This window comes from Phascolarctos cinereus, unplaced genomic scaffold, assembly GCF_003287225.1.
Source record: "Phascolarctos cinereus isolate Bilbo 61053 unplaced genomic scaffold, phaCin_HiC Scaffold_1;HRSCAF=81, whole genome shotgun sequence".
Classification (NCBI taxonomy): domain Eukaryota; kingdom Metazoa; phylum Chordata; class Mammalia; order Diprotodontia; family Phascolarctidae; genus Phascolarctos; species Phascolarctos cinereus.
In genome coordinates, this window is record NW_027555514.1 from 42,813,482 (window position 1) to 42,829,132 (window position 15,651).

Genomic DNA, 15,651 nt, shown 5'->3' on the forward strand with positions numbered 1-15,651 from the left:
AAGCATTCTTAATTTTTTAGTTGTATAATCTTTTTCAAATTACAAATGGTAACCATCAATAAAAACATTCAAATGTCCATAAATAAAACCTTTGATTTCTTTAGGTGTGCACTGACTGTTTTTTAAATTGTCTTTGCTCTTATATTTCTTCTCTTTTCCTTCTGTGTCTCTGAGGTTTGCATTAGTGGATGTTACTGTGGGGTTCTTCACCATTTTATTGCTATCATAGCCATTGTTTCTTTATAGACTGTTCTGATTCACAGAATCATGGAAATTGAGAATCAGAAAAGACCTCAGCAGCCATCTGGCCCCAAAAGTAAGCTAGCGGAGCCTCTACGTGAAGCCCTCCACGGAGGAGGAGCCCACTCCCTCCTGAGGCAGCCCATTGCACTGATGCTAAGTGCTCACTATTAGCAAATCTCTTCTGATCTTAGGCCCTGCTTGGCCTCTGCAGCTTCCATCCATTGCTCCTCCTTTCACCCTCCGGGGCCAAACTGAACAAGCCCACATCCACCCCCTACCAAGTCTTCTCTCCCCAGGCTAAGCATGCCCAGTTCCTTCAAGGAGTTTTCATATAACATGGACCCCAGGCCTTTCAGCATCTGCCCTTCTCAGGACACACTTCAGTTTATCAACATCCTTTATGAGCTACAGTGCCAGAACTGAACACACTATTCCAGATGGAATCTGATCAGGGCAGAGTACGGTGGGGCGTCATCTCTCAATTCCCTTCTTAATGCAGCTCAAGATCACATTAGCTTTATTGGCTGTCACATCACACTGTGCAGTCGTGTTGAGCTTGTGGTCCATTAAAAGCCCCAGATCTTTTCATAACTGCTATTTCATTCTACTCCTACCCTGCTCAATCCCATACTCAGGAAATTGATATTTTGAAGCCAAGTGTAAGACTTTTCATTTATCTTTGTTGAATTTTATCTTATTAGATTCAGCCCACTGCTCTAATCTATCAAGATCCTTCTGGATCCTGGCCCTGTCATCTATTGTGTTCAAGGCCCTTCCCAACTTTGTGTCATCTCCAGATATAATGAGAATACCATCTAAGCCTTCTTTATCCAAGTCATGGATACAAAAGTTAAAAGCACAGGGCCCAGCACAGATCTCTTTGGTCCTCCCCTGAAGATACTGAATCATTATCAGTTACTCTCTGAGTCCAATCATCTGGCCAATCCTGAATCCATTGGATTGTGTTGTCTACTACATATTCCTCCATATTCTTCACAAGAATATGAGATACTTTATACGTGTCCATGGTATTCTCTTTACCTACAAGTTTAGCAATTCTATCAAAAAAAGGAATGGAGATTAATCCAGCACGACCTGTGCCTGAGGAAGCTATGCAGCTCTTTGTAGCTTCCTTCCTGGAAGCTGGCCAACCATCTCTTGAATCGTTCTAAAATGTTTCCAGGAATCAAAGTCAAGCTGCCTGGCCTATGGTTTGGAGCATGTCCAGACAATGTTTGTCCTTCTCCAATCTTGTGGAACCTCTTCCATCTTCCACAATCATTCAAATATCACGAGCTAAGGAATCACGTCTGCCAGCTCTTTCTGGACCCAAGAGTGCAGCACGTATAGGCCAGATGACATGAATTTATCACAGATGACTAGGTACTCTCTCACTCTCTCCTTACTTATTTTGCTTATCAACTTCCTGTTGATCCTTTTTGTGCTACAATTTCCAGTGCAAAGATAATTCTTCTTTGCAGAGAAAACAAACAGCATAAGACTCAGCAGCTTTACTGTCTCTGTTGTCTGCTGTCATGTTGTCATGTCATCCACCCCAAGCAAAGGTCTCACCTTTTCTTTGCTCCTCCTCCTTTTTCTCCCAACATTGATTTTAAGAAATCATTTCTGCTCCCTTCTTAGCTTCCTTTGCTAGTCTCAGCTCATTCTGAGCTTCTGCATTCTGGACAGTACTTCAGCAGGACCGTGCCTGGTGCTTCTGTTTGTCTTTAATACCTGGCCTTGCTACCTTGCCTACCTTGTCTTCTCAACATTGTCGTCGTCGCTGTTGTTCTAGTCTAAGGTGGTTGGTGAGTGACCTGAACATTCACATCAGTCTCTGCGCCAGGGAGTGCTAAGAATTGTAGTTTTTAGACCCTCTGTAAACATTAACCATAGTTCTTCTAAATGTAAAATCTTTGTCCAGAGGAGTTACACTAGAATGTAAGTTTCTTGAGGGCAGGGACTATTTTACTTTTATCTTGGTGTTCCCAGTGCCTAGCACATAATAGGTGCTTAATAAATTCTTGATGATTCATACTATTGGAAGATTTGGACCAGAGAAGTAGTATTATTTCCACAGTAAATGCACAAGACCTTGTAGCATAGCAGATTGAGATTTGGCTATGGAGTCAGTAAGACTGGGTTTAAGACCTGTACCTGACATCTACTGGCTGTATGACCTTGGGCAAGTCACTTAAACTCTCAATGTTCTAGGTGCCTTTTAAGACTATAAACTGCAGGGGCAGCTAGGTGGTGCAGTGGATAGAGCACCAGCCCTGGATTCAGGAGGACCTGAGTTCGAATGTGGCCTCAGACACACAACACTTACTAGGTGTGTGACCCCGGGCAAGTCACCTAACCCACTGCCTAGCCAAAAAAAAAAAAAAAGACTATAAATTGCAGAGGAGATGCAAACCTGCAGGGTGTTTCCTCATTTGGGACAATGCATTCATAGGTACAATCCCTATCCCTACGATAAATGCTCAAGAAATATATGTATATATGATACAGACATAGATAACTGAGGGTCTACTTAGCTCCTTTGTGAAATGTATTATGATAAACAGAGTGGGGAAACAGACAAAAACTGAAATACTCCTTGTCCTCAAAGGGCTTACATTCTACTGGGGGAAATTACACATACATAGATTAATTAATGAATATATACCAAGTAATGGGCCCTACCTGTCTTCCTCCTCAAAACAGGACAGACAAGGAAAGGCATCTTGGAGGAGGAAGTATTTGAGTAAAACTCTGAGGAAAGCTAAACACATTCTTAGAAGCAGAGGTGAGAAGGAAGAACGTCAGTCATGTGGGCACAGCTGTGCAAGGCCCAGACATGGGAGGTGGAATGTCATGCATGGAGAATCAAGGAGGCGATTTTGGCTTGAAGATATGGTACATGAGAAGACTGATGAGCCTGGAAAAATAAGCTAAAGCCAGACTAAAAACATTTCTATATGTACCAAACTTGAGAGTTTATAATTTATCTTAAAAGGACCATGGAGCAGCTGAAGCTTCTTGAGGAGGGTAGTGAAATGGTCAGACTCATGTTTTGGGAATACCAATTTAGCAGCTGTGTGCAGGATGGATTAAAGAGGGGAGATTAAAGGCAGAGAAACCCACTGGGAAGCTTTTGTAATGGTCCAGGTGAGAAGTGGGGTCTTGAACAAGGTTGTTGGCTGTGGGGGGGGGGGGTATGAAGGAACGCTAAATACATACGAGATAATTATTCCTTTGGAGAATGAAATTTCATCCCAAGACTCTTCTTCACACAGAACAAAAATTTCCCAAACAAAATTCTCCCTTAGTACTTCGTCTTTCTACTTCCTGATGCATTTGTCTGCAGCTCAATTAACACCTTGACACAAGCTCATTTCTATGTGGAGATGAACGTATTTGTCAAGCACTTATGAGCCAGCAGAGACAGATAATTGCCAGTGTGTTCTTACTGGCCTAGGAGTTGTGACCATTTGATTAAGGACCAGAATCCTAGGGGGTTTTAGCATTTTTCTTTGCCAGATATCATCTTTCACAAAAAGCAGACCAAGTCACAATAAAATTCAACATCAAGGCCCATGTGACCTGAGAAATCAAAGCTTTGAAAATCACATTAAGTCAATTCTAGTCCAGTGGGCATTTGTAAAAAAAACAAAAAAACAAAAAACTAAAATTAAAATTTTTTTTAAAAAGCAACCCTCCAACCCCAGAGTGCTAAGGGTGGCAGATACATAACATTTCAAAAAAAATGCTAGAGACCTCATCAACACTATCTACAGCAAGATTCTGCCAGTGCACTCAAATGGCTTCCAGCAACAGGCACATCTAGGTGATACACAGTTATGATTTGAGACTTTTTTTTTCCCTGAACAAAGGAAGGAGAAAGTTCTTTAAGTATATTCTCAAGGTCAAGCTGAAGGAATGGAGCATTTTTACTTGAATCCTTGAAGTTGTCTACATCTGCCTCATTTGGAGAGGGAATCTCATTACAACTCACTTTAAGACAGTAAAGCATAATTAACAAGCATTTATGAAACACCCAGTACTATGCTTAGCGCTGGTGATATAGACACAGAAATAAGAGTCTTTCCTTTCAAGGTGATTGCATTCTACTGAAGGTGAGGGTAGAAAAACATAATGTATGATGGAAGCTCAACGTTTGGCATCAGAAGACTTGGGTTTAATTCCCCAGTTCTGCCATTTAATTAGCTGTCTTTTCTTGAGCAAGTCACTTTACTAAAGGCTTCAGCTTCTCAATCTTATAACATGAGGGGATTGGACAATATGACCTCTCAGGCCCCTTACAACTCAACATCTGTGATCCTATAAGTTCAGTCAATATTGATTGATTACTTATGTGCTTAGACCCTGCCAGCTATACAGAAATGAATAAGGCACAGCCCCTGCTTTCATGAAGCTTATGATCTAGTGAGGAGAATAAAACAAGTGTACAAAAAACTATAATAGAAGGCAGGATGTGGTTAATGCCAGAGTGGATTCAGAAAAAGTATTAATTTGTGGGTATCAAAAGATACTCCTTGATGGAGGTAGTCTTTAAGGTGGGACTTGAAAAATAAGATTTCAATTATAAGAGATGAGAGAAGGGAGTATTCCACACAAAGAACAAAATCATGTAAGTGAAAAAGTGTAGGAAGGTTGTATTCAAAGAATGAGTAAAGGTGTCCATTTTGTCTGGGGTGTAGGACACCGGTAGGAGAAGAGTAAAAAATATGACTGGAAAGGTGCCTTGAAGGTCATTGGAGAGAGTTATAACTATTATTGTTGTTGTTATTAATGTTATTATTATTAAGCTTTCAGATAACCCCTTAATGTTTACAAAACTCTTTGCTTATGCTACTCATCGGATCATCACAAGTAAAGATGCAGGTTAAGAAACTGAGCTCATTAGGCAATGAGAAGCTACTGAAGGTTCTTCAGGCACAGGTGTGACATGATTGAAGCTGGTCATTAGGATGATTAATCTGGCAGGGGCATGGAGACTGAATTAAAAGGGGCAAGGCTAAATGTGGGAACACCAGTTAGGAGACTGTTGCACAAGAATTAATAAGGGTCTGGATTAGTTAGAGTAGAAATGGAAAGGAAAGGATGTCAGCACTTTGATATTTTGCAATTACAACAGAAATCAGGGTTCAACAAGTAGTTCGAAGTTATAGAAGCAATGAAAAAAACCATCAAGTACATAACAGAGCTTGTCCAGTCTTGGACTCACCTCATGACCCATCTCGGGTTCCACAGTTCAAGCAGTCAAGAATGTGTCAAAGAAAATCACAGAATCTTAGAGGCAGAAACAATCGTGGGGCTTATCAAGGCAAGCACTGCTGTGTTTTCTTGTACTTGTACCCCTAGCGCTTAGCACAGGGCCTGACACTTAATAAATTTTGTTTTATTCACTTCAACCCCCTCATTCTATAGAAGAGAAAACTGAAGCTCAAAGAGTGTAAATGACTTAGGATCAAAGGATTTTTAAAGTTAGGAGAGACTTTAGGGAGCATTCATCTATTCCATAGGTTCTGAACCCATGTCCATGAACTTGCTTTTTCAAATATTTAAATAACTGCATCTTAATATAATTGGTTTCCTTTGTATTCCTGTGTTTCATTTTATGCATTTAAAAACATTATCCTAAGAAACAATTCATAGACTTCACCAGACTTCCAAAGGGGTCTATGACACACAAAAAAGTTAAGAAACCCTGATTAGTCTAACACCTTCATTTTATAGATGAGGAAATTGAGGCCAGGAAGGAAGGAAACTTTGCTCTGGTTCACAGATAGTATGACAGACCAAATGAATAAGACCCCCTTTATACCATCAGATTAGCCCCTGGGTTTTCCATTCATTTGTTATGGTTTGTCTTTCTCTCATTTCTATTTTTTTTTTATCTAACATTCGCCTTTTGTTTTCTTTTTTTTCTCCAGCATTTTAACAGCATCTAGAATAGAGTAGATATGTGATAGATGCTTGGATTGGTAAACAAGAAAAAAAACTCTTCAAGCTTCAGTTTAGTGCATGACTTTCCTCCGTGATTTCTTCTCATTTTTCTTTATTCAGTTACACAAAGTGGAGATCACTCTCTCTTCTTGACTTCCTACAGCTTCTCTGTTGCCTTCTTGTTAAAGATATCCCACAGCTGGTGGGGATGCAGTGTCTAGGATGTCCCAAGCATCTATCTCTTTCTGGAGTGTGGATGGCAGTTCAGTCCAACACTGGCCTAATCCATTGAATCTGTGTCTCTGTGTCCCTTTTCTCTCTGGTGATAGACATGACGGTGATCATCCTTGCTGCTGTGGGCGGTGGAGCAACACTTCCTCTTTGCTCTGGGGCTCCTCATTTGTTATGCCAAAAAGAGGTAGGTTCAATTTCTCCACCAGTTCCTCTGCTTAGCTTGAGATTCCTTTGGATTACCCAACCCAACAATTTTCCCTTGTATTCTTTCATCATCCTTCCCTACCAACAATCGAACTGGAAACTAGAGAGTAGGAGTAGAGACTGCCAAGCGGAGCCTGCAGAAGTAAGTGGGGAAAAGAATGCCGGAAGAAAAGGTTTCACCATTTTCCCCTAAAGCTAGCTGGTAGACTGCCTGGATTTGGGCTCTCGTTCACCTTTATCAGTTATAGTTAGCTCATGTTCTTTCTAGTCTTCCCAAACTTATTCCAAGGTGTTCACTCTCTTGGACCTTGACTTTGAAGCTAGCTGGTCCCCTTCATACTAACAAATACTCTGACCCTTGAGACAGAATGGCTGTTAACTGCTCACTTATTGAGCCCTCAAGCCTAAAACTGCTTTAGGTCACTGGCTGTGGACCGAAGGAAGACACAGTTGACTGAGTCAGCCTTTGCCTCCTGCTCCCTCAAAATGACTGCTTTTCCTTTTATGAGAGAAAAAATAGCTTCAGCCTGAAAAAATGTTCAATGGAGCCAGATCGTGTAAATTCAGATTTCTGTGTGAGCCCAAAACAGGGAGCCAAATCTGTTTCTTTAGGATGATTTGTCCTTCCAGGAAGCCAAAAGACAATTTTTTGAAAACTGGTGTTGTGATCCTGAATAAACAACTGAAATGACTAATCTGGGATGAGAACTGTCCAAAAAATTCTCAACTAATCATGTGAAAATGGACAGTGATAATCCCAGTGGAATTTTTTCCCTTAGGGAATGTGGGTTGGTGTGAAACAACACATTTAAGGGAACTGGTTGGGTTTTTTAAAAATTATTATTTTTTATGATGGTTTTCCTCTGTACACTTCTGTCCCCTGCAGTATACAGAATGTTCAGGTCTGATCTGGAAAAATTATATTAAATTAATATTCCAGTAGAAGAAGCTAAATTCATAAGATCAAAGATATAGAGCTTTAATGGACCTCAATGTCCATCCAGTCCAGACCTGTCATTTTATAGATGAGGAAACAGAGACCCAGAGAGACAACCTGAAGTAGGGGATAGAATGCTAGACTTGGAATCAGGAAGACCTGGGTTCAAATTCCACCTCAGTCACTTACCAGCTTTGTGACCCTGGACAAATAACCTAATTTCTATGGGCCTCAGAATCCTCATTTGTATAAAGAGAAGGTTCCCCACCCCTGCACTAGTCTCTTTTGCTCCTCCTGGTTCTAAATCTACGGTCCTGTACTAAGTGAAGTGGTTTGCCCAGGGTCACACATCAGTCAGGATTTGAATCCAGGCCCCCTGATCCCCAGTCCATTGCTTTTGCCACTGTACCATGCTATGTAATCTAGCATAGATCCATGTGTGTCCTGGTGGTGTGCTTTGATTAAAATTAAGTCATCGAGTACCTATTACATACAAGATATTAGAGAGGAGGCATGTGAAGATGAGTTAGGACCCAGTCTCTATCTACAAGGATGTTCTAATCCAGTGGGGAGAGGAGGGAGGGAGAGAAAATAAATGCTTGTTAACTGGGAAAAAAAAGCTAGCAAGAGGGGTAACACAGAGCTATATCTAGAACAGACAGCAGAGGAATATAGAGCCCTGAAAGAGGTCCAAACCGGGTGTGATGGGGGGACACAATGAGTTCTCTTTCCATGACCCAAAAGTTTGTAAAGTTAGCAGCTAATTATTTAAGAATATAGCTCACTCAGTTTTGTTATCAATGTCCTATCTGTGGTTGAAGACAGTTACTAAAGCCCTTACCTGTGTCTTGGATGGATTTGTTCTAGAACTAAAAGGAGAAAACAACCACCCACCATGACACTTAGACTGAGGCCTTTGGAGGAGTTCATTTTGGTCTAAAACACAATGTTAATAGCTAAATGAAATGGATTTATTCTGCTTCTATAAGGGACAAGGAACCAGTCCAGGGTAAATGAAGAGATAGCTCCTACGGCCTATGATCCATTATGTTCATTGAAGATAATTTTGGTCATTTCAGTTACTGATAGGCTTAAATGTCAATTTCCTCCTCCGGATGGCTCTCACAATGGCAAGGGGGCAGCTTTCTTCCAATGTTGGAATTTTTTTTTGCATACTTCCACATCCAATTAAAGCCACAGAGGAAAATTCAGCAATAAAAATTGAGTGTTAATGTTGTCATTAAGAGATTCTGACGAGAGAACTAGAATTTCTCCTTTTTTGCTCCTCTTGGGTCATTAGAGGTTGCCAACAATGGAATGTAAATCTGTAGTCTTGACAGCTCCACACCCCATCTCCCTCGATCCCCAAAACAAAGGCAAAACTTTCCTTCCTGAGCCTTATGTCGTGTCATTTGAAGTCCAATGTCCAAGACCCTTGACTGATTCAAAGGAAGTTGGCCTTATACACATGAAAGTACCACGTCTTCATGAAAAGATTCACTGAAGTCTTTCCCAACTAAACATAATATTCTCTAGAAAAGTTACATCATTTCATCTCTCTGTTCAGATGGAGGCAGAAGTATCCTTAGAAATGTTAACCATAGAGTATTGGTCATGTCATCAAAGAGTGTACCACGTGTAATTTAAGCACACACTTCATGCTCAAATTGATCTGTGATCACATCAATTTGGAAGTTTCTGCCAATATTACCCATGCCTGCACATCCTGTGTGACTCTTGTCCATGACCTCCCATAAATTTGCCACAAGGGGTCCTCCCAACACATTAGGGCTCTTCCTTACTTTCTTCTGATAGCAGAAGAGTACTGCATGGAGCATTCTGGCCTGTGTACTTATCATCCCTTTCCTTCACCACATAACTAGCCCAGCTTTTCTCCCTGTCACACAATTCCTTGATGTCTACCTTCATTTATATGTTATAGCCTGTTCACACTTCCGTGTACCTTTTTATTACCTTCTAGGGAATCTGCATTTTTAAATCTTTGGACACTATTGTATTCTATGTTTCACTGCCATATAGAAACATCAGTAGAATAATGGCATTTAAAAGCCAGTCCTTGCTTCTGTGGGAAGCTTGGGGTCATTAAGAGATTTGACATTTCCCTAAGGCAGTCTAGCCTACTTTCTTCCTCTTGTTCTGGGCCCAGCTTGTCCACCTCAAGCAAGCACCTATCCAAGATATATGTAATACTGAGCAAACTTTATACGTTGTCCAACTAAATGCATGCTGTAATTTATGAGATAGGCATTGTTTATCTACTTTGGTCCTTCCTGTGTGGATGATCAGGCAATCCCTTTTCAGTGATTCCAGCTCTCTTCCAGGAAGCTTTGCAGTGCTCCCGGTCTTGCCACAATAAGCCCAATATTATCTGCAAACAGGAGCCCCCAATGTCCCCAGTAATGACCCCTGTGAACCAAGCCCCTATTTATCCCTCTGTTACTTAAGGCCTTCCCCTCTTTTTGTTTCCCCTTTAAAAGCTGTTTCTGATGACAAAAAAGTAGTTTCTACTGAGTGCTCAGTAGTGCCAGACATAGACCATCACACGAATAACTGCAGGAAAGCGATTGTTTTTATCTCACTTTGTTTTATTCTTTATCTTCTAGTAAGAAAAAGAAGGTTGGCAAAGGCCCTGCGGTGGGCATATACAATGGCAATATCAACACTGAGATGCCTGGGAAGCCCGGGAAGTTCCACAAAGGGCGCAAAGACAATGACTCCCACGTCTATGCAGTCATTGATGACACCATGGTGTATGGGCATTTGCTCAATGGCTCAAATGGGTCCTCCACCGGTCCGGAAGTGGATGTGTATCGACCCTTCCAGGGCCCCATGGGAGATATACCTCCTTCCCCACCTCCCATCTGCTCCAGGATCTCTACAAGAAAACTACACCGGAGGACCCTCTCCCATTCTTCCTTCCCGAGTCTGATGGGGAACCTTATACTTTCTCTCATCCCAAATCGGTAGAGGTCAAAGGGAATGGAGACAATGATATACCCTTACTGGAAAAGAAGGAACTAGAAGATGTCATGGAATAACTTGGAATCACCCCTTCCCCTACAAAAGACTCCCTCAAAAAGCACATGGTAACTCCACCCAGAGGCTTGTGAGTTATCCTTATAGGAAAGCAAGGAAAGAGGAGCTTTTATGGTAGAAACAGGAGGGTAAATTTCCTGAAAATATCTCCAGATGAACTCATTTTAGTGGTAACAAATTGATAACCACTTTTTTTTTAAATTGGATACAACGATCAGAGTTCACAGTTTTATTAAAAACCTGCATAGGAAATAAAGACTAAATGATCTGGGATTCTCTGGCATAGGCATGTCGGACAGTGGAACCAGGAAGTGTGAGACCCCAGGAATGCAGCAGAATCGTTCTGCTCTGGAGGCTCTGAAGAGCGAAGAGACTTCGCCACATCATCTAGAGGGCTGAGTTCTTGGATCTAGGTGCCCACATTGGCCCATTTCATGAATTTGGGAGTATGACTCTCCCCCGATGGCGACCTCTTGGTGCAGATGTGGCTGTTTTTTAAACTTATTTGCTTGTGAATTTAAAAGTCAGAATGGGTAAAGAATCCTCCTCAATAGCTTAGCAAGAAAGATGTGCTGATTATCTGGGGTGGCTGGGTTTGGGATTCCATTAACCTGGAGGCAAAAAAAAAAAGTGATCACCTTGGCTTCTTTCAAAGTTAAAGTATTTTGGGTTCTGTTTGACCAGTTAAGTTAGATACATCATTTCTGTAAGTAGGATCCATAACATCATAGACTTAGAGGTGGAAAGGCCTTTAGAGGTGTCTAGTACAAGCCCCTCACTTTACAGATGAGAAAACTGAGGCTCAAAGAGAAGTAGATATACATACACACGCACATATACATACATACACATATGTATGTATAAATACACACATGTGTGCATATGATTCAATATATTGATGACTGGTCCCCTTTTCCCCTTTTACTCCCCCATGGTTCTCTAGCCCCCACTGGCAATTACAAGGAGCCCTATCCCCTAGACCTGTATTTATTAAAGGAAAAAAGAAAAAAAGCAATAAAATCCAACTAGTTTTTTTTTTTAATTCACCAGGCCTCTTGGTGACTTCTTTTATAATCTTCAAATTGTTTATGTTATAATTCAATTCAACAAGTATTTATTAAGCACCTGCTTTATTTGAAGCAAGAAGCAGCATGGCTTAGTAAGAGTCAGGAATAGCTGGGTTCACAGCCCCACTTCTGACACCCACTGGCTCCGGGATCCTGGGCAACTCACAGAACCTCTCTGTGCCTAGAGGCTGCTCCTTAAGGCTGTAAGTTGCAGAAGAATCACTGGTCTGCATTGGTTGAAGGTTTCCTCACCAGATGCTGCCTACAGAGGGGAAACCACAGGTGTGCACAAACACACAGTGCAAGGCACAGTACTAAGCACTGAAGACAACAAAGACAAAATGAAAAAGGACCTGCCCTCAAGGAGTTTATATTCTTACTATATATCTATTTGTGTTTATGTATCTGTGCACATAGCAGCTTTGATATATGTATGTACAGATACTCATGTATGTGTATATACATGTAAAATACATATAAAATTTTAAACAAAGATCATTGCTGGTTATACACTACTTTGAAGTGAACAGGCAGGAAAAAATGTGGCAAAACACAAGCTTGTTGAAGAAGTAGCTTTATTTTTACCCCTTTAAAATTATTTTTTAAACTGTCATCTTAGCATTGTTATCAAAATGCACGCCAGCTGAGCAAAGTTCTGTGTGCCAACATCACCAGAAGAGCAACCTGTTCTGTGCCCTGAAGTTCAGGCCTCTGTACATGTAGCCCACTTAATGGAGAAGGATCATGAGAATAGCGGCTTTTCCCATTTATTCAGCTTGTGCACGGAGCTCTCACCATATCCCTCCTTCTGCTGACAGAATCCCTACTTCCCTTGGTGCCGCCTGCTACTCAGGAGGACTTTTCTCACACACACACACACACACACACACACACACACACACACACACTCACACTCACACACACTCTCTCTCTCTCTCTCTCACTTTGGATTTACTTCCTTGAGTATATATTGTCTCCTCCAGTAGAGTGTAAACTTGTTAAGGCAGAGATTGTTTTATTTTTTTGCCTTTGTAACCCATAGTGCCTGGGACATAATATTGATTTGAATAGAATTGAGTTAAGCTTCCCCGTAACGGAGGTTTCATACTTACCTTAGGACTTGTCAGCATTACACATTCTCAAGAACAATATTTATGCAGCAGAACCTGCTTTTTAAGAAACAAATTTAAATGCTCCTTTGTGGAATTCAGGGCTGGACCAATTCTAGAAAATCAGGCCATCTCAGCTGGTCAGATTTAATTTATTATTCATCCCTGTAAATAGGACTTTTGCAATCTCCCATCTTCTACCAGCTCAGACTTTGTTCAAAGTGAACACTGCTCTTGGACACTCTCTGTTTCAAGATGGGAAGGCTTGCCTATACCTTTAATGCATCCTTAGCCAGGTTTGTACCTATTGGATGAAGTTAGCACCTTTTGCCACCCTACTGCCATTGTTCACTTATTCTCAGCAGGTAAGGCACCTCTTTATCAAGATGTGTCCCTGGGCAAACACTGGCTTTCCTAAGCTTTAATTAGATTTTTAAAAATTGTCTTATGACCAGGCCAAAGTTGCCAGGTCTGTCCTCTGCATTTAGCAAACCTGAATGATTCAGCTAATCACAATCCCAACGTGGTCTGAATTCTTTCTATAGGCATGGTTTGTTGTTATTTGAACACTATTCAGACTCACCACCATTTTCTAGTTGGCCAAAATGATTCAAAATCCTTTCATATGTAAAAAATAAAAGCCAAGAGAAACTCTGCTGCCTTCTTGAGAGTAACATCTAAAGCCAAAGTTGGGTTGGTTTTGTTTGTTTCAAAAGTGCCTCAAGGAAGACAGTACCATATACAGAGGTGGGGAACCTGCAGCCTCGAGGCCACATGTGGCCTTCTAGGTCCTCAAGTGCAGCCCTTTGACTGAATCCAAACTTCACAGAAGAAATCCCCTTAATAAAAAAGATTTGTTCTGTAAAATTTGGACACAGTCAAAAGGCCACACCCAAAAACCTAGAAGGCCACAGGTTCCCCACTCCTGGACTAGAATCCCGACTCTTGCCTTCAAGGCCTAGGTTCTCTGTCTGAGTAAAATAATAATAAGAGACATTTATATAGAGTCTATGGTTTGCAAATCGATTTACATACATATCAAGGCCTAGGTCCTCTGAGTAAAATAATAATAAGAGACATTTATATAGAGTCCTATGGTTTGCAAATCGATTTACATACATATCTCATTTGGGCCTCATAACAGCGCTGTGAGGCTCCAGGTATTATTTCCATTTTCTAGAGCTGGAAATCAGGGCTCAGAAAGGTAAGTGTGAAAGCTCCCAGAGGACAGACATTAGTTTTGTCTTTGTATTCCTAATGCCAGCACCTACCTGGCACATAGTAGGCACTTAATAAATACCTACTGATTAAATGATATGCCCATGGTCACATGGCTAGTAAGTATAGGAGGCAAGATTTGAACTCGGGTCTTCCTGTCTCTAAGTCCTGTGCTTTATGCACCAAACTAGGCTGCCTAATCCCTGGCAGTTCATCTATACCTACTGAAGGCATATTCTATACTCAGCCTGTGGTAAGTACTTAATAAATATTGTGACTGGTGGTCAGGCTGTGTTTCTAACTGTACAGATCTGGTGCCATTTGTGCCTTCCCATAAGGAAGCATAGCTTCTGCTCTAAGATCTCCTTTTCTACTTACGAGTTCAGAGGCAAATGGGGATTTCATCTAACGTACCCCTTAACAGAGTACTCTTGTGCTTTAAGAACCTACTGGGGGCAGCTAGATATCCCAGCAGATAGAGCACTGGCCCTGGCTGGAGTCAGAGGTCCTGAATTCAAATCTAGTTTCAGACACTTAGCACTTACAAGCTGTGTGACTCTAGGCAAGCATTTAATGCCGACTGCTTCGTCAAAAAAAAAAAAATTTTTTTAAAGAACCTATTGGAATGGTTTCTGTAACAGTTAACTGGAGAATAACTTATTTGTGGTTGATATGTGTTGTTTTTGGGCTACATGTTGTTTATTTCCTGTCATTTTTTTAATGGTCTACAGAAAACATACGCATTCTATCGACTGGATGCTTTACCTGTTTCCTAGTTCAGCTTGTGCCCCATTCTCCCAGCTGTTTGTTTTGATGGGATCAACACTGATGGGGGCAAATGTTGTCACCCTGTGTGTTTCACACACTTTCCCTTGATCCCATAATACTAGAGTGTTTTGTTTTTAATTAAAAAATGTCAAATGACCAAGTCTTGGTGCCTGGCAGCCAGTTACTTTTACTTTTCACTTAGATGCAAGGTGAAGGATGAGAGACAATCACATTTAGGCCACTAGGAGGCGAGAAATTGGACTCTTCGTTTTCTGTGCTGAGCCAGATTCCCTCTTCTTTCATCACCACTTCTGGCTTCTAGACACCTCCCCATGGGATAATCTGATGCCCTTTGGAAGCCTAAGAACCTGACCGAATTAGCTCCACGAGTACCTGACTTGGTGAGATCCATCTGCAATGGAGGAAGACTGCAGCATGACTAGATTAAGATAATTGTGGCATGGGGCCAGACTGCAGACTCCATCACCAAAAACTGTTGGGGTTATTCTTCATTCTTCTCTCTCCATTATCCCCACTATTGAATCAGTCGCCAACTTTTGTCAATTCTACCTCCACAACATCCCTCAGGTGCCCCCTCATTCATCCATCCCCCCCCCCGTCAGGCCTTTGTCACCTCTCCTTTGTACCACAGCCACAGCATCCTAATTGGTTCCTTGTTTTCTTCCCTACTCTGTCCTCCACCCAGCTGCCAAATTGATATTCCTAAAACACAGATCATCCTCTTACTCAAAAATATTCACTGGCTCTCTATTGCCTTTAGAGACAGAGACTGAGTCTGTGAGTTTATTGATAAAGGAAATTCCCAGGTGAGGAAACTCCATCTAACCAAAGCAGGTCAACT

At 41.3% G+C, this 15,651-nt stretch overlaps 1 protein-coding gene across 1 annotated transcript in view; it reads left to right on the forward strand.

Moving 5' to 3' along the window:
* Positions 1 to 14,950, forward strand: part of CDCP1 (CUB domain containing protein 1) — an 82,313-nt gene extending 67,363 nt beyond the window's left edge. The window contains 4 exon segments of the mRNA XM_020987338.2: positions 6,525 to 6,571; positions 6,573 to 6,613; positions 10,195 to 10,478; positions 10,481 to 14,950. Of these exon segments, the coding sequence (XP_020842997.1) occupies positions 6,525 to 6,571; positions 6,573 to 6,613; positions 10,195 to 10,478; positions 10,481 to 10,629 (521 nt within the window). The 3' untranslated portion in view covers positions 10,630 to 14,950.
* The last annotated feature ends 701 nt before the right edge of the window (positions 14,951 to 15,651 follow it).